Source organism: Cydia splendana, chromosome 14 (genome assembly GCF_910591565.1).
Source record: "Cydia splendana chromosome 14, ilCydSple1.2, whole genome shotgun sequence".
Lineage (NCBI taxonomy): Eukaryota > Metazoa > Arthropoda > Insecta > Lepidoptera > Tortricidae > Cydia > Cydia splendana.
In genome coordinates, this window is record NC_085973.1 from 3,502,908 (window position 1) to 3,522,379 (window position 19,472).

Genomic DNA, 19,472 nt, shown 5'->3' on the forward strand with positions numbered 1-19,472 from the left:
ATCAATTGTTATTTCGTACATAAGTTCCCAAAAACTCATTGGTACGAGCCGGGGCTTGAACCCGCGTGCTTAAAATACTATAAACAGTTTGTTCAACGACTCTATAAATTTTAAGCTTATAAACTTTCACCCCATTTCGTTGGCCAAATAAGACAGCGCCAATGAATGGAGTTTATGTGCCGCGCTCCTTAGTGTCGCACCTCAAGACTCTAATTAAGTCGATAAATATGGATAAGCCATTCACACGGCGACGTTGCGTGTTAACTATATCTCGGGCCCTAGCTTCAAACACACCGCTTTGTGTGCAAATAAAGTAACGATCACACTGAGTAGGTAACTATAATTAGTATACTCGTAACTTGATGGTGACAAAATTTTTCGATCCTAGATGAACTACTGTGACCAGTTTTCTAACCGTTTTTGAGATACAGTTTAGTGCGAAAATCTGTATGTTTCAACCCTAGCAAGTAGATCCTATTGAATGACATGACATGTGTCAATTTAAAATGTATATAACTTTGTAGGGTTGTCACTGATATAAAAAAAAGTTTTAAATCCAGCTTTACGATTATAATAACTCGATTGTAGATCACTTAAATAACACTACCCTTTCAGCTCAGTCTCTACAAATGTTCCAACCTGTATACTGAAGATATACACGTGCATACACGCCTTATCGTCCAATTGAAACGCGCGGCACTTTGATCGCGCATTTTGCCGCTCGAAATATTGGGCTAATAGAAGCATAATGGCGTATTGTGCGCAAAAACGTGCGCAGAATCGTAATTTATGCGGTTTAACCGATAATGTGGCAATGGGGTTTCTGTCCTCAAGGTTCTATTAGCTAATATTTCCTATTGATGTTTTCGGATAGTTCTTTAAAAATGATTTTGGAAATTCCCAACGATTTTGGACGTTAGTAGATAAATGTTTATTATGTATAACTTTAGTGGTTAAAATTGACTTACTTCTAGTTCTGGGTCATGAGCATGCAATTTACAAAACTATTTATTTTTATTTACAACTGACGATTGACAAATGAGTCGCATAACTTCAAACTAGGTTAAATTCATCTGTCAGATTATGGTATTAAGAAAATTTAAGATTTAAGAAAGATATTTGCTGAGAGGGTCGAATGGATTTACCCGAGTTTGAAGTTAAGCGACACAAATTTTACAGCATCTGCAGTGACAGTGACAACTCATGTGTCACATTCACAGTGATTCTAAGTTGCATAAAGTCAGCCCTATGAAATGAAAGCTGCAGATCGTTGGAGTTTAAAAAGTTAAATACAGTCAGAAGCGATGATACTGCTGCTATCTACGCAGCTTCTGTCTGTGCAGCTGTTTACGATTTTACAAACATTATAATATTTAAAACTTTCGCGTTTTGAACACATATTAACTCACATTTATAGACGGGTCTATCGGGAATTAGCCGGTGCGGGTTAGCCGCGACCACGACCAGTGAAACCTGTGTCGAAACGTCAGTAAATAAAGGTAATAAAATAAATTCGCGGTAGGCCCGTCTATAAATGTGAGCTTACGAACATTTTCATTTATTTTCTCTGGAGTCTGAAACTTAGTTAGAACTAATAGTTATATACCTACACGTATCGTGCCGTGTGGTGCCGGCATCAGAAAAGAATAGCACCACCCCATCTCGTCCCGTGGGTGTCGTATAAGGCGACTAAGGGAAAACTGGCGACAGATATGCATATGAGCAAGGCTCGCCCGTATCCTTAGCGGGGTCCTTGCTCACAAGACCTGTGCGCGCGCCACATCGAAAAAAAAAAAAACCTACACGTATCGGCTTTAAGGGAGGGAAACCCATACAACAATCAGGTTCAAACTTAGAGAATATAACCGACGGAGTGGTCTTTACCAGGCGTTCCCCTCTGTCTAAAATAGGCGGCCAATGGTCAACGACATGTCAACCACATGTATGGACTGACGTTTATCTGACATGGCTATGTTTACGTTACGTATACATTTGATGTGGCCCTCCCCCGCAAAAAACGGCAGACTATTTTGTACCGAAAATTATAGACATGGCGTCTCCGTTGGTTATATCCTCTAAGGGTTCAAAGGTCCAACGTAAATCGGAATCCAATCACATTGTTTTTCCTTAATTGAACGTTTCTCCACGATGGCGCCGTATTTAGAGAGAGCCGAGCAGGAAACACTGGGATCAACCGCGTAACAACCACCCACAATGACACAAGTAACTTAGCCGACAGTACTTTAACTATTATTTACTAATATCTGAGAGACCGAGCTTTGCCCGGAAAACATATAAAAACTCTAAAATGCGCGTTTTCCCAGAGATAAGACCTAGCTAGATCGATTTATCCCCCGAAAACCCCCGAAAACCCCCATGTCGCAAATTTCATTGAAATCGTTAGAGCCGTTTCCGAGATCCCTGACAAAATATATAGGTATAAATAAACAAGAATTGCTCGTTTAAAGGTATTAGATTTACTATACACAGGACACGACATAACTCTCTCAACTTTATTGTCGCAAGCGCTATATGATGCTATTTTGACGCTAATTTAGCATTTGAACCTAAAATAATACTTCAAAAGTCTATTTATTTTGTCTTAGGGCCCAGTGGGTTCAGTTCAGATTCTTCTGTCACTTTCGTGCGTGCCCGGGATCGCGAATATCATGTTTTTAACTTTTAATTATTTGTAAGGTTTAACAAAAAAACTAGGTAATCGATGAGTTCAATAAAAAATAAAATTGCTCATTTTTAGGGTTCCGTACCTCAAAAGGAAAAAACGGAACCCTTATAGGATCACTCGTGCGTCTGTCTGTCTGTCTGTCTGTCTGTCTGTCTGTCCGTCTGTCACAGCCGATTTTCTCCGGAACTACTGGACCAATCAAGTTGAAATTTGGTACACATATGTAAGTTTGTGACCCGAATACGGACATGTAACGTAAACAAATGAATTTTAAACATGGGGGCCACTTTTGGGGGGTAAATGAAAAAATGAAAAAAAAATTTTTCCTAACTATATCATGTTACATATCAAATGAAAGAGCTTATTGTAAGGATTTCAAATATTTTTTTTTTATAATTTTCGAATCAACAGTTTAGAAGTTATTCAAGAAAATAGGCAAAAAATGACCATTCCCCCCCCCTTATCTCCGAAACTACTAGGTCTAAAATTTTGAAAAAAATACATAAAATAGGTCTATACCTATAGATGACAGGAAAACCTATTAGAAATGTACAGTCAAGCGTGAGTCGGACTCAATTACAGTTTTTAATCCGACCTCTACGGATTTTTTAAAGAGATTTCACTCACGTTTCACATAAAAAATACATTGTTAACAGTGCCGGATTACTTAGAGTAGTAGTTTTCTTAGAGTAATTGGTGATAATTTTCTGATAAGATAATCATTTTAAATATTTAACGGTCTTACCTACTTACGAGTAATTGTAAGGTCAAATTAAAAATAATGTTTAAAAAAAATGTTAAATTGAGAGCTAGCTTAAAGTTTTTTGTACTCGTCGACTTTAACACATTCAATACCACTAAGTGCTACGGGTTACGCTCGTAGCGCGTAGCCACGGTTTCGTCGTATGTAGCGCGTAGTCGCTACGAACAGTGTACCCGACAGTCGGGTTCTTGGTGTTGAATGTGTTAATGGTTGAATTAATAAAGACTTTGTAACCAATAAGCAAAACAAGCACGTGCTTACGGCACCACGTTCAGGGAGGGCACCAAAATGCCAGGTTGAAAAAGGTGAACAAATTTTAAAATTAGGGACAGACACATCGTTTTTACCACACGATTTTTTTAGCTGTCCAAAAGCTAATTTGCAAGAATAATGGCGCGTAATTCTTTGGGAAACAATCGGTAGCAGTAGAAGAGTCGTGATTACATGCATAGATTCGATTTCAACCCACTCTTTTGCGGTTCGGCGTTAGGTCTTATGCGAGGCCTTCTGCCTTACGGCAAAGTTGATCTTCTGCCTTAATTACACTTGGGCGTGGATCCAAATCCAAGCTTTCCTCTTTCGCAGCTGGGCCTACTGCCTTTCTCACACTTCGCCAATTCAATTCCAAGCTCTCTGCTTTCTTGCATATTTTATGCATGAAAACAACCTCGCTGAGACCCTTAAATATCGAGCCCTATGTGAAGCTAGGCTGATAGAAAACTGTCCCATCCCTTCTCTGTATGAAATCCTGGATTCGCGCCTGGTTGGGACTAAAATTAAAATTGCGTTTTTATATCGAAAAATTTTCGCGCTCGCTTCGCTCGCGTTTTCAATTACTTTATAAGGATATATGATAAAGGTGACATTCGGGTGGCGACTGCAGCAACATTACTCTGTTGCAACGTTACTGCTGCAGTACTGTCAACTTCCGTGATAAAATGATGTGACTGATTTCCATACTAAAAGTAAAAATGTACAACTGTCTATCATATTGCGTTTTTATATCGAAAAATTTCCGCGCTCGCTTCGCTCGCGTTTCTATTACTTTCTACGCTATGATAAAGGTGACATTCGGGTGGCGACTGCAACAGCATTAGGTACTCTGTTGCAACATTACTGCTGCGGCACTGTCAATTTTCGTGATAAAATGATGTGACTGATTTCCATTCTCAGCTGTAATGCGGCAATGAACTTCTCTCAATTTACCAAAAAATCAATGTAATCTTGATGACCCTAGGGAGAGGGGGCACCTAGAAATGCTTAGGGCATCAAAATATCTTAATCCGGCACTGATTGTTAAAAATTGTGTAATATACGGAACCCTTGGAACGCGAGTCCGACTCGCACTTGGCCGGTTTTTAGAAGCAATTTTCATTCAGAAGGTTTCGAATCGATGATCTTATACTAGAGAAAGGCCTCAATATTGCTAATAAAAATGTTGGCAACCGCATTGTGAATATTGTGATCTAAAAAAGCGCTACGATTTTTCACAAACTGCTGGTTGAACCTCTCCTTCTTCTCTCTTCTTCCTCAGCGAGTATGCGCCCACTGTTGGGCATACCTACACTGTTGTACACTGTTGGTTGAACCTACTGCACCTTAAGTGTTAAACTGTTAGTTACCTATTGTATTTGTGCTATATCCACGTCTCGTTTTTGAGGAAAGGAAAACTATTTGTATATAAAACAGTTTACATAAGTGGAGTCAATGTACTGTATCCTCAATCTTATGTACTGTATAAAGATGGTAGTTTACGGACTTAATGCCAGCTGGTAGAGGCACTAGACACTGGAGGCATCGTAAAGTTTAAGCCAGTGCCTTGATAGATACGGAAATCACTGGCTTTATTGTTATTATTGGCTTTGGATTATGATGCCGGTATTTCATTACAAATTAAAATACCTACCTATTATGTTTTTTTATGCATATTAAATTAAATATGGGGTCCCAGCGCGCATAAGTTGTTCGCAGAAATCGCGAAGCGTCTGGTTGACGTAACTGGTGACCGAAGAGCTGGCGGCTACCTCGCACAACGTATCAGCATTGCGATGCAGCGAGGAAATGCCGCCAGCATGCTTGGTACAATGCCTCAAGGGCCTATTTTAGATTTAAGCTAGTTATTAATTTCGTTTAGTAGTACCTCTGTATATATATTGTATGTAAATAAATGATTTTGATTTACATAATTAAATATTATTATAGGGACATTCTTACACAAAGTCAATTTGTGTAAGAATGTCCTATAATATTTATTTATTAAAAAAAATAACATATGCTAAATGCTAAATCGATCTAATCTCTAATTTAGATCGCCTGACCCACTGAAATGTCACTGATTGAAGACATAAGCAATGTAGCCAGCAAAGTAGTCGCTGGTCGATGAATAAGAAATGTCCAAGCTATTCCGAGGTGTACTCTGTAAATCAGGTATTGCACGCTAATGTAACAGAACACATGTTTACAAAGCAGTATTGTATAAAAATACAAAATGGTTTATTTGGTTTAACTTAAAATACACAAAACATAAAAGGCTGGAATCTCCCATTAAGTATAACAATAAGTATAACAATAGTTGTGTCGAGACTTCTTCTTCTGGCAACTTCACTGGTTCATGTATTGAATAATATTAATATCTGTAAGTATTATTGTACCGTTTGTGCCCAAATAAACATTAAAACATTAAAACTTCGGGAGACCCCGCTCTTCCATTAGGAAATGGGATAAAAACCTAAAAACCAACAAACATTACAGTGTCGAACAAAAATATATCACATTATTTTAAATAACTTTTTAACAGGTAGCCCCCTCTTTGAGATTTCGAGGACTATCCCAAGTAACATTTTAGTCCTATAATTTTAGTTTTTATCGCTAAAAGCTTGTATAGACGTCGTATTAAGGTTTCAGAGATGACCACCTGTCGTATAAAAGCGCTTGGCAACACCTTTTTGCTCTATAGGCTTATACAGCTAATATATTCTATAAGCAATTGATGTAAAGGTTTACATCATCATTTTATAGAGCCGTTACAGGCGTGTACTATAACAGGTTCAAATATAATCACTATAGAGCAATATTACTGTATAATAGTATTTGGAATCACTTTTATGCAACTAATTTGCGCTATTAAGGTTCCCTGCCAAGCCGCTATAGTTTTGTGTTTTAATAGTGACAAAAACCCAACTATACAACGATTTTAGGATATAGTGGCTTTAGAGATGACTGCTATAGTACATAATACTTTAGTAGTTTGCGCTATTAAGGTTCCCTGCAAGCCGCTATAGTTTTGTGTTTTAACAGTGAGAAAAACCCAACTATACAACGATTATAGGATATAGTGGCTTTAGAGATCACTGCTATAGTACATAATACTTTAGTAGTCATATGAACACTATTATAGAACTGTTTTGCTCTATAGTAGCGTTTTTGGGACATATTTATAGCGTTAAAAAGCGCTTTAGTAGTTTTTAAATCCCTATTATATCTCATCGCTGTAAACGTCACAATGACTCTTTTATATCACAAAACTGTTGTATAGTGGTTTTGTTTTTTCTTTTAAAAGACAACAGCGTTATAGCTGAGTTTTTATGTCTTTTATAAACCGAGTTAGATACATAAAGGTAGAAAACGACTACTTGTAAATGATCAATTTGATCTGTAATGGCTACTTATATCTTGCTTATATAAGTTCAGGCCTAAGCCACATAATGTGGTTCCGTACAAAATATTTTTATATTTTAATGAATTGATAAAAAAGACCCCAGTGATATTAGTGATTGTAGGTGAGATTTATCATCAATGATTTAATACAAGCATAAAATCGTGACGGTTTAGATATTTATCGACATCCATTATTAGCACATTTTTTTTACCAATCTCATTGAAAAAGGAAACAACAGTAATGACTACATCTAAATTTAAAAAAAATCCTATATCTTTCTAAAGAGTTTGTAGGTGCAACTGGGTCACAGCAAAATTCTTTTGGAACCCTAATTTTAATCATGATGGCGGTGAATATTTCGTCCTAAGTTCTATAGTTAGCCTATAAAAGCGTCGGATTTACTTCTTGGCTGTATAGTAGTAACTATGGTGAATATCATAATATTTTATTAAATTATTTAATTAAAAACATAAATAAATCGAGGGGGCATTTAAAATTCCTCATTAACCTAATACTATTCTAACGGTAAAACTTCCGTCCCATATACTTTTTGCACTAAAGACCGAATTATTCGACATCTAAATGGCGCATATTAATATAACGTCTTTATTTATCACCATTTTACTTAGTACCGTTTTTGTGAAGTAAACACACAACAAGTAGTAAAGGAACTATGAATTCTACAATAGTATAAAAAAGCACTATAATAGAATTTCAAATACTAGTATAGTATAAAACAAGCACTATAATGGAATCTCAAATGCTACTATAGTATAAATTAACACTATAATGGCGTTTCTGACAACAAATTAGCACAAGAGTCATGCATTACATCACTTTTATAGACCTAAAACGTCACGGCTGACACTGCTACAGGTCTACTATATCACTGAATGGCACTAAAGATGCGCCATTTCGGCTTTATACAACCTTCTTAGGTCTTTTATAGGACCTTAGGTGGTATTTAGGAAACGTTCTATTGACCACTATAGTACCACAAATTGTTACTTGGGTAATCGCTTCGTATCTACACATTTCATATCCTCTTAAATGTTAAGAGAAATAACTGATGATATAAATAGTAGATTGTGTCATAAGGGAGCAAAATTACATATTTAGGGCGAGGGCGCACATTGAATCCTGAACGAAGCGAAGGATTCTATAATAGAATCCGGAGAGTAGCGAGTAAATTGCCATAATTTAATTCATAAGGTGTCCATGTAGTTTTGCAGCTCTGTACATCCACCAAGTATTGCACTGAAAATAACCATGAATAGCTGAATAGGACTGTATGACGAAAGCGTCATACAGACTATAGTAAAAAGTACTATAGTCTGTATCTTTAGGTATTTAAATAAAAGTAAACAAACAATTTGTTCATTATCAAACTGCACAACGGGACTTAATCGCGTATTTAAGCAGGGAGCCTAAGGTCACCGAAGGACGTTATTCCGTTCCAGTCACCTGGCGTTTATAAAATAGATTGCAGTTGTGGTAGTTCCTATATCGGAGAAACTAAGCGCACCATAGCAGAAAGAGTTAAGGAACATATCGCAGCTGTCAAAAATCGTCAGGTGAACAAGTCTGCGGTGGCTGAGCATTTGCTGGAGTCAGGACCAAACCACTGGATTGAGCTGCATAACCCTAAAATCCTCTCCACGGATCGCCATTTCTACAGTAGAAAAGTGCGGGAAGCCATTGAAATCAAAAAACATTGCAATTTTAATCGGGACGAGGGTTTTAAGATCTCATCCACATGGAATCCAGTCATTAGTAAATGTAAGCGGAAACGAATATCGACAGTCGATAAATCGAATATCGTTAGTGTTGTGTGTCGACAGAGTGACATCCCTAGTGCGCAAAACGTTCAAACTGATAAACAAGACCAAGTGCGGGTAGTTCGAAAAACTCGCGCGGCTAGAAGATGTTGATGTCAACTTGAGCCAGTCTTCTCCGAGACCACGGGGACAACGCCGTCCTCGAAACGTCGGAGGTAAATCTTAAAACTTAAATACGCGATTAAGTCCCGTTGTGCAGTTTGATAATGTTTAATAATCGTGAAAGTTTAAATCAATTTGTTCATTTTCGGACAGTTATAACATTTATTGGCTAATCACAACCAAATACAAAGCCGCCTGAATCAGACACTGAACGATCCGAGTTTAACCTACATTATTTGATCATGTAATGTTTTCATCTACCCTCAACTGGCTTAAGGAGCCATTTGAGGGTAGATTTTGTTTACTTTTATTTAGTATTTAAAGTATGATTAAAGACTAGTCTTTAATCATACTTTCGCAATCACAATGATAAACAGAATTCCTTAATCATTGAAACTAAACAGAAACGCACTGGAAAACCCCCTCCAAATAAATACGTGTAACTGAAACAGCTTGTAGACTGATTTATAGCACAGTTCGTAGTACGATGAGTGTAGAGTAACTCATGCGTACGCGCACCTATACTAACAGCAACTCTCTTAATAGCTGACCATATGTGTACCTTATCTCGTCGCAATAAGGTTTACGAACAGAGATTATGTTAGTTGAGATTTGTGCATGTTGAAATTGAAATGGAATAGGAAAGAGGGTATGTATAGTCAGCATCCAATATATATATTTATTTATTTGTATATTTCGGGCTTCTCGGAAACGGCTCCAACGATTTCGATGAAATTTGCTATATGGGAAATTTTGGGGGCGAAATATCGATCTTATCTCTGGGAAAATCTATCTATCTATATGTTTTCCGAGCAAAGCTCGATCTCCCAGATATTATTTATTTATTTTAGCTGTCACTATGTATTCAATGCTGATTGTACGACGATATGATGCGTGGTATTGCCACAATTAAAAATCTCAGTACGTCTGTGACAGTGGTGCTTGGATCTTTGCCGAAATATCAGGAACTTGCAATAGAAAAATGGTCCTGTTTTCAACTGTAGGTAGTTATACGATCGCAAGCACTGGGGGAAAACCGTGGGTGAAGGGGTAGTTGCACATGATGAAGCGTGGTATAGCCTTCTTCACACTAGGCGAGAACTAGAGACACCAGCGCGCCGCTCTCCCACCTTCGTCACCGGGCACAGCATTCTCCTGCCAGCTATGCGGCCGCGGCTGCCGCTCTCGCATTGGTCTTAATAGTCATTTACGAAAGTGCCGCACTCTTATGGACCCTGTTTAAACCATCATCTTATTGATGTTACAGGCCAATGATGATGAGTTATAATGTAATTTCAATAATATAGTGTAAATGTTAATGTTAGGTATCTTGAACTCGTATAATGTGTACTGTAGACAAGCTCTCAATTTTCAATGAGCCGTCGCTGTTGCCATCGTAAAACTGCTTGTTCCCCCGGTCACGCTCGCGGTGGGAAATACGCCCCGCTTTGTGGTTACATGCGGACTTATATACTATATAAACAGTACTTATGTATAGCCGTAGAGTGACCGCAGCGTTTACGAGCATTTGACATGCTGACAAAAAGAAGACCGATAACTTTGTCAGAGCATGCCGGCTACGCATGCTGCATGTTACGCATCCGCGGTCTGCATCGCTGGCCTTCAACCAATCTTCAAAAATGGGTGAAACAAAAATTTGTGAAGCCATGTGTTATGCCAGATGGCCGCGTACGAACGCATGCCACAGTAGGTAAATCTGGTAAAGGCTCGTTGGTTTATCTACGTGGCTCACTCGCCAAATAGTAGGCCTTATTCGCCTCCCATTACCCAATTTTCTTAAGGCTTTGGTGCTATCCGCTGCGTACTGCTTCTCGCCCTATAGAAATATTGTCTTCCTGTACAATGTGACGCTTCATGCAGCGTTCTTTGTCAAGAGACCTAAGACTAAGCGATAAACAGCAATTATAAGCCCACACCTGTTTGCATTTATTTTGCACATGTTGTGGCCATATCACCAAAACTGCATAGCAAAAAGCATTAATTTATTCTACATAATAACCTCCAAAACCTACGTGCTTAGGTCACATTTAGCCTATTGACAGCCCACAGCTAAGCCTACGTCGTGAATATATATATTCTTGTCAATTATTGATTTAAAACACTCATTACATATTGAGATCATTCAGTTTTTATGATTGTTACTTTGTTAAAAATATTAAAACGTTTCGGTTGCTACTTTCGGCAAGTCGGCATTCTAAATAAATTGTTAATTTCTTTTTTCCAGTTCTCCTGAGCGAAGCAATCCTTCCTGACGACAACCTAGAAGACAAGACGCTCAAAATCACAGACTTCGGGTTGGCTCGCGAGGTGTATAAGACCACCAGAATGTCTGCCGCGGGGACCTACGCCTGGATGCCTCCGGAGGTTTGTTCCTTTCTTGTCTTGTTCTTGTGTCGAGGCGGTTTAGTCATATGATAACTAAGAGACAAGACGCTCAAAATCACTGACTTCGGGTTGGTTCGCGAGGTGTATAAGACCACCAGAATATCTGCCGCGGGGACCTACGCCTGGATGCCTCCGGAGGTATGTTCCTTTCTTGTCTTGTTCTTGTGCCGAGGCGGCAAAATCACTGACTTCGGGTTAGCACGGGAGGTGTTTACTCGTAAGACCATCAGGATGTCTGTCGCGGGGACCTACGCCTCCGGAGGTATGCATTTAATTTATCCCTCTAATTGTATCTTGTGTCGAGGACATCTAATCAGGTGGCAACTTGAAGACAAGTAACTCAAAATCACCGACTTCCAGCTGGTTTGGAAGGTGTATATCTACTTAAAATACGTACAAAGTAGGGTTTATTAATTTTCTAAAGGCTCATTACAGTCATTAACCAAAACATCGCTCGAAATCGATAAAGTATCTGGTTAAAATCCTGGAAAATCCCAGCGGATATTTTGCGAGTCGGACTTGGATAGTTAACTAATATTCGGCGTCCGTCCTTGATAATGCTTACGCTTCATTTACGCTTTTCCCATGGCAAAAGTTCGAAACGTATGATACAATTTAATAGGCCATACCTATCTAACAGAACAATGCTTGTTAACTAACCAAGTAACCAGTTCCGTTTCTAATAGTTGAACAAATGACACAAGCTACTTGTAATCCACTTGATGTTTCCAAGAAAATCTTTAACACTAAATACCTAAGCTTGCCCGACACTCTTATATGATCCTTATATCAGTTTATTATCCCTTTAGCTGTCTCGATTGAGGTCGTAAAATTTTACGAGTCTTGTTCTGGTATTCCTTGAGAATACTTCGCTTTGTTCTGATTCAGAGATAAAGTCTGAGATTGTAAGTGTCAGTACAAATAGATTCTAGTACCAGGCGTGGCTCACTCCGCGATTTCGTCGCTTTGCTACAGGTAGCTAAAAGTACATCCGTTCCACCCCAATTTGGTGGCTAGCCATAAGCCGCGCGTGGCGTTGTCGCCACCTAGCGGCCATATCTGTCCTGATCGTCACAGACGCGTTTTGTTAGAGAGTGAGTCTTCTGTACCTAGTACTATTATTTATTCTGTGCTAGTACTTAAATCAATTTCTACTTAGCTTACTAAAAACACGTTGAAAACTTACTATCATAATTTGTAAAAATACCTTAATAATGCATAATTTGCAGACTTTGAAATAAACAATAAAAGACGTGTCGAAGTTTCATACCTGTTTGACAATATATGATATACCTAGTAGATCATTCTAGTGCACTATATTTTTTAACCGACTTCAATTTCATAGAAGGAGGAGGTTCTGTATTCGGTTGTGGCTATCTTTTTTTTTTTCTATGTACGTTCACCGATTACTCCGACATCCGTAGTCCGATTTGAGTAATTCTTTTTTTGTTTGAAAGGAGCTACCTCCGAGTTGGTCCCATTTTAATTTGGTTCTGTTCTGATGATTGGATCCCTGAGGAATTGAGGGAACTCCTCAATTTTTAAAGGCACATGCATGGTGTTTTGGGCGTTTTCTTAAGCAACTCGAGCATTTTCTCCCGAAAACCACCAATTTGATGAAGTAGACCTGATGATGATGATTATTTTGATGATAATGATGATGATTTCTTTAAATGTAAGTATGTTCAGCGATTACTCCGGCACCTGTGATCCGATTTGAGTATTTCTTTTTTTGTTTGGAAGAAGTTACCTCCAAGGTGTTTCCGTATTATTTTTGGTTCTGGTCTGATGATGGAATCCATGAGGAATTGAGGGAACTCCTCAATTTTTAAAGGCACGTGTTAAGTGATTTCGGGGTTTTCTAAAGTAACTCGAGCATTTGCTTCCGAAAACCACCAATTTGATGTACTGCAACTGTAGCCTTACCACGAGTTTGACATTGGCATATTCGCTAACGTCTTACGCATCTAAATGTAACTTTTTATGCATCTCGTTCACACTAAGGTTAGTACGAGCGAGATGCATAGGAAGTAAGTTACACACATGCTAGCGAATATATCAATGTCAAACTCGTGGTAAGCTGGTAAGGCTACTGATCGGGGGTTAGGGTTAGGAGTTAGGGGTCAGGGATTAAGGGGTCGGGGAATGGCGGCTGAAGGGTTGCTGGTTCAGGATCGAGGGGTTCCTGGATCAGGGGTTGATGTGCTGTGAGGTTGAGTGATCGGGGGGCTGAGGGATTGGGTCAGTGGCGGGGCGGGCGGATGGATTTAGTTGACAGGAATTATAATTTCCCAGGCGGACTCGAGAAAATTCCTGGTTCAGGGTCGAGGGGTTCCTGGATCAGGGGTTGATGCGCTGTGAGGTTGAGTGACCGGGGCGTTGAGGGATTGGGTCAGTGGCGGGGCGGAGGATGGATTTAGTGTAGTAGTGACAGGAATTATAATTTCCCAGACGGACTCGAGAAAATTCCTGACATATTTATTAAAGTAATAGGTACACGAATTTAGTGTTTAACATGATCTTGTTTTTCATTCATGCGTCGCGCTCTTAACAATGCGTTAAAAAAAATGTTAGAAGTTCCGTCAGGTGGTAAAAATTATTATGGAAAAAGGAGTAGGAAGTACTTGATCCCAAAATTGTATAATGAAATACCGTATGATATAAGGGAATGTAAATCAGTTAGGATGTTTAAATTTAAAATGAAAATGTTTCTATTAAACAAAATTAAAAACAAAATTAAGATAAAGTTACCAGCATAAGCAATAAGATGTATATAAGTTAACAATTAATTAGGCAATTAGCTAAGTCTACCCATCTATGTTTTAAGGGAGTTCCCTCTGCCAACAAACTGCCCTGCAGTTTGGCAGAAGAAAAAAAATCTGTATAATAGGGTTTTTTTCAAAAAAAAAAAAAAAAAAACAACTAAAAATGGAAAAATAAAAACTTTTTACAAAAAAAAGCAAACCGACTTCAAAAAGGATGAAATAAAATATTATCCTTTTTGAAGTCTATGCGTTACCAACTGATATGTTTGAAGTCGGTGCCAAGCCAAGTAGTAACAATACCAGTCAAAAATAATCAGCTTTATGGCTATAAATCCCATTAGAACTGTACTAATAACTATTACAAATGTGTAAGTAATTTTGTCTGCCTCTTTGTCGCCTTTTCATGGCTAAACAACTGAACCGCTTTAGGTGAAATTTGGCAAGAAGGTAAATTTCTTGAAGTGTTTTATATTTTGAAATGTAGTCCTCTGGATAAGGGACGGGAAATTACTCAGTCCCAATCTCACACTTGCGTGCTATACTTAGACTGTTCGAGCATTAGTAAGAAATGCTCTTTTAAAAATACGACGGAAAAAAAATGCATTGGATTTCCACTAATGTGCCGACAAACATGGTACAGACTGCACCAAGAAGGTTTGATCGTGTGTTCCGAGGCGTGTTCTTAGATACAAATGATACAATCGACGTCAAAGATATACATACATATTTACACTTTTGCACCTTACTCCTTTGTAATAAGGCGAAAAGTGTAAACATATTTTTAACGTCGACTGTACCTACAGAAAGTACGTTCATTGTCGTCGTGTAAGGCAATCCAACGTAGGTACATCCTTATCGAATCGCACCAAAATCATGGTATGCTTCAACATTTGGCTTGGCACCGACTTCAAAAATATCAGTTGGTAACGCATAGACTTCAAAAAGGATAATATTTTATTTCATCCTTTTTGAAGTCGGTTTGTTATGTCATTTACTTCTTAGTATGTCAACGTTGTTTCACGCATTAGTTTTTTTTGCGGATTAAGTTTAAATAAGTACATGGCTTGCCATATCAAACCAACCGTATAGCGACCATCCCCACAAGTAAATACAAGAAAACACTATTTCGCTTACCATAAGGACGATATTTGCTTTTATCTTTATACGAATAACCTGTCAAAGCGTCCTTATGGCAAGGGACAAAGTGGGAAAAATACTACCTTTATGTAAAATTCGTATTTAATTTAACCTTATTGTTACAACAACAATAAACTAAGATGAGATACAAAACACTGCACTAAGTATCAAGATAATGCCTCTACAAATAAATGCTTAAGAGTTAAAGTTAAACACTACACGAGATATATATACCCATTATAATCGAGAAACGTGATGTGAACACAATAACGTTTCATACCTATACCCTCATTTTTGTGCAAAACGGCGTATTGCTATGGAAAAGTCCTATCACTTAAGCCTTTCTGGAACTGAGGTCAGAATAACAAGAAGTTAAGAGTGTAGTTATAATATAATCTATGCGTATTGATTAGGTAATAAATCCGTAAGGTCAATGTCCATGCCACTTATAAAGTCGGATGATGTAATAATCTTATTTAGATCATAGATGACATTTATTATTTGCCTGCTTAGTATCTGGTTTACAATTGCGTATCTTAGTTTTTGCCATTAGCCGATCTAATTAAGAAGAAAGTAGTCGACCTGCCCGAAACTTCGTTTTCGTTAAAAAGAAACTTGTTGATGTCGTTTGTTCTATCCTTTGGCTTTATCCTCTTGATCGCGGCGAGACGTGATCGTTCAAATTCATTACAGTTCACTAAAGCGTTTCGTAATGAAGTCACTATAGTTGAGTCGACAACCCATAGTGAGAAGTATGCGATTATAGTTTGGTGTACGAAGTCTTAATTCAACCATTAAAGTCGACGAGTAGAAAAAGTAATTATCAGTAGGCGTGCCTTTCGTGATAACGTGTAGATAATTTTGCTAACCTTGAACCGTGAGACTGTGGTCATTAGACTTTATAATGGACTAGTATTTAGGCCTCAAACCACGTGTAGGGATCGAGGACTGGAAACGTAGATTTATATCACTTGAAAACACGTTTTGGCTATTTTGGGATGTCGTCCTCAGAGTGCCAACAACATTGTAGTTGATATTATTTATGTGCTGTAGCGTTAGGTATCTAACATCTACATAATAAACTAAACAGTGTCTGCCCATGAGATGTTTCGACGAGGTTTTGCTGGTTTTCTAGAACTTTTCCTCTTGAATACCAAGCCAACTGGATTTCACAGTAACATCTAGCTTAATAAGAATAACAACTTCATTATCTTCCGTTATTCTTTCTGTCATTTCCGATTCCATCATTCTAATCAGTTCACTGTCAATAGTAATGTCCATTACATTGACATAACTCCAATACTGAAGCAAAATATTTAAATAAACTTAATTACTTGCCGTCAATTCCTTCATGTCAATCACTAAAAATGAAATTTCTTCAAAGTAATGTGAGTAATGTCTTTATTCATGATAGTGTCGGGACTTTAGAGCAACGAGTGCGGAGAAACGATGAGTATGTATCACGCACGTTTGTGTACGGCTTTATCTAACAAATCTAGTGATAATTAAGTGTAAGTAAATATTTGTAACAGACACTTTGTCACTACGATTCAGTTACACGTTTAACCGTCTAGGGGTCATTCATAAATTACTTTACACGATTGTAAAGATTTTTTGACCCCTCTCCCTTTCGAATTTGCCTGTCAGATCCCGTTTTAGTTCACGGCCGCCCTGCCAGATTTCGATCTGTTCGGAAATGGGATTATTATTCACCACACCAGCCAGTGGGAGGCGCTGACGCCTCTCGCATTGCGTACGCGCACATTGTCGCACTAATCTCGTTGCTCGAATTACTTGACTAAGAATTTAGAAGAGGAGATTGTTGGAGCACAATTAGCCATTGGGGAGCAAAATAGGCACATTTTGCGGCATGGTCTTACCACTCTTACCCATACACCAGACTAGGATAGTAGCATAACTATGTTTACAGAAAATCATGCAACTGCAGGTATAGTATATTCGTTTTGCTTATCATTTATCAAAATTGCATAGGAAATTGAGTATAGAATATTTTAAGTACTTATGAGTTATGAGGAAAGATTGTACAGTAAGTAAACTGCAGAGATAACTAACTGACCCCCCTATACAGAATACAATTAAATGTAAATCCACAGAATAAAGGGGCCCACTGATTACCAGTCCGCCGAACGATATCGGCCTGTCAGTTAAACGCAAAAGGTGACAGTTCCGAACAACTGACAGGCTGATATCGTCTGGCGAACTGGTAATCTGTGGTCCCCTTTACATATGATATCATCTGCATATCTAGAATGATTGAAGTTGACTTTGATCCAAATATATTATTAGACGTTTACACATAACGTACATTACAATTGCTTTCTCGGTACGAATATGACGTGGACGTGTCTAATGCCGTTATCTGTATGTCGTCATTACCGTACACGTGATACACGTACACAACTACACATACACATATAACCATAATGTTATACACCATGCGTTAATTAATCGGAAGCAAAACACATTTATCCTCTAGCCGCCCAGAGACCTATAAAAAGGTCTCCTGTTCCATTCTATATAATTTGAACTTTGTGTGAACAAAATAAAATTTCATTTTGCTTGGCTTGGGTTTGACGTATGGGCGGCAAGAGGTTATTACGTTATAAATAAAATAAGAAGCATTTTCATTTGATATGTGTAATATTACATGAATATCTTGTTATTAAAACATTACCACATGAACATTAAACATCAACATTAAAGAAGCTGTGGCTCCTAGTATGTTGTTCTCAGTGCTATATTTGTATACTATTCTTCATCAATTTTCATCTACTCAAAGGTTAACTGAACGCCAAACGGCGCATCCATATGCCGTGCCACTGACTAAAATTTAGTTTTGTGAATAAATAATGCCAATCTAAAAGCGGGGTGCTTTTCAGTAAATAGATATTCATTAAAAAACGATCGACGTCAAATGCCGTCTTTGGCGTCGTTGTCACGATTTTGCGTTGACGTCAATTGCCGTCTGTGGCTATTGAACTCTCAACGCCCAATATAGCCGACGATAGCAGTTGGAGAAGGTAACTGGTCTACTGGCGCCTCGCTCGAAACCGCAGTCGCCCCAGCCTACTAGATGCCCATGTGCGAAGCCCTCGACGAATATCTTCAACCGCCTCGCGATAAGGAATAAACTACACGATTTAAAAAACTGACTTTTATTTACGCGGTACAAATATAAAAATACTCCTACAACGATTAGGCGGTACAGCTTCGGATCCCTCAGGTCTTCCTTGGTTTTCTTCCTTTGGTTTTCTTCCTTTTGGTTTTTCCTTTTCGGCTGCTCCTGGTGTACTGTACGATCCGAAGCGGTTCCGTCTTACTTTTATACGAAAAATCAAGAAAGAGAGTCACCTACGATAGGGAGATAAAATCATGTCTTAATTCGCGGAATTAATCGGCCTGTGATTGGTCGCTTACGTCATACGGTCATTTTCGGGTGAATTTTCATTATCCCGCTATCGTTCTGCGACTCATATTACATATATCCGATTAATTACTAACTTAAAACTATTACAAATAGTTAACTACGTTCATTAGTTATAAAAACAAACGATAACAAGTTCACTAGTCCTTACGACTTGGCTTACAATAGATAGGAAAGCGGCCGAAATGAATACAATGGATGGTTTATGGCCCTTTTACCGACTCGCAGGCCTTTGTCTACCTGTGACTGCCTTATGATTCTTATCTAACTAGGTGACTAGGTTAACGACCTATAATATCTACAAATATTGTTATGATGTAACTTTAACAGGTTACGAATTAATTAATGAAACGTGTATGTTTCTAAGTGAAAATTACGCTGTATCGGAGCGCTGAGCTCGAATTTGGCCGACCAATGAGAAGCGGTCAGTCTGTCCCTTTCATATTGAGACTTCCTTGTCTTGATCCGCCTTTCTTTGGTTAACCAATGACAGAGCCTACATTATTTTACCAAGTTTATAGTGATTACTTGGGAATTGGGAAATAGGTTTAACCATGTTTTTTCCTAACTTACTGGGTGACCTAAAACTTATTACGAACCTACGAGTTAAATAATGGATATTTTGAATACTTATGACTACTGACAATCTAATCGCGGTTTTCCCTACCTATC

General features: G+C 38.2%; 1 protein-coding gene across 1 annotated transcript in view; it reads left to right on the forward strand.

The window, feature by feature from the left end:
- LOC134797078 (mitogen-activated protein kinase kinase kinase 11) overlaps positions 1-19,472 on the forward strand; it is a 122,310-nt gene that overhangs the window by 77,505 nt on the left and 25,333 nt on the right. Inside the window, exon 2 of the mRNA XM_063769302.1 lies at positions 11,293-11,432. Coding sequence (XP_063625372.1) covers positions 11,293-11,432 — 140 coding nt within the window. The remainder of the gene's footprint in view (positions 1-11,292; positions 11,433-19,472) is intronic.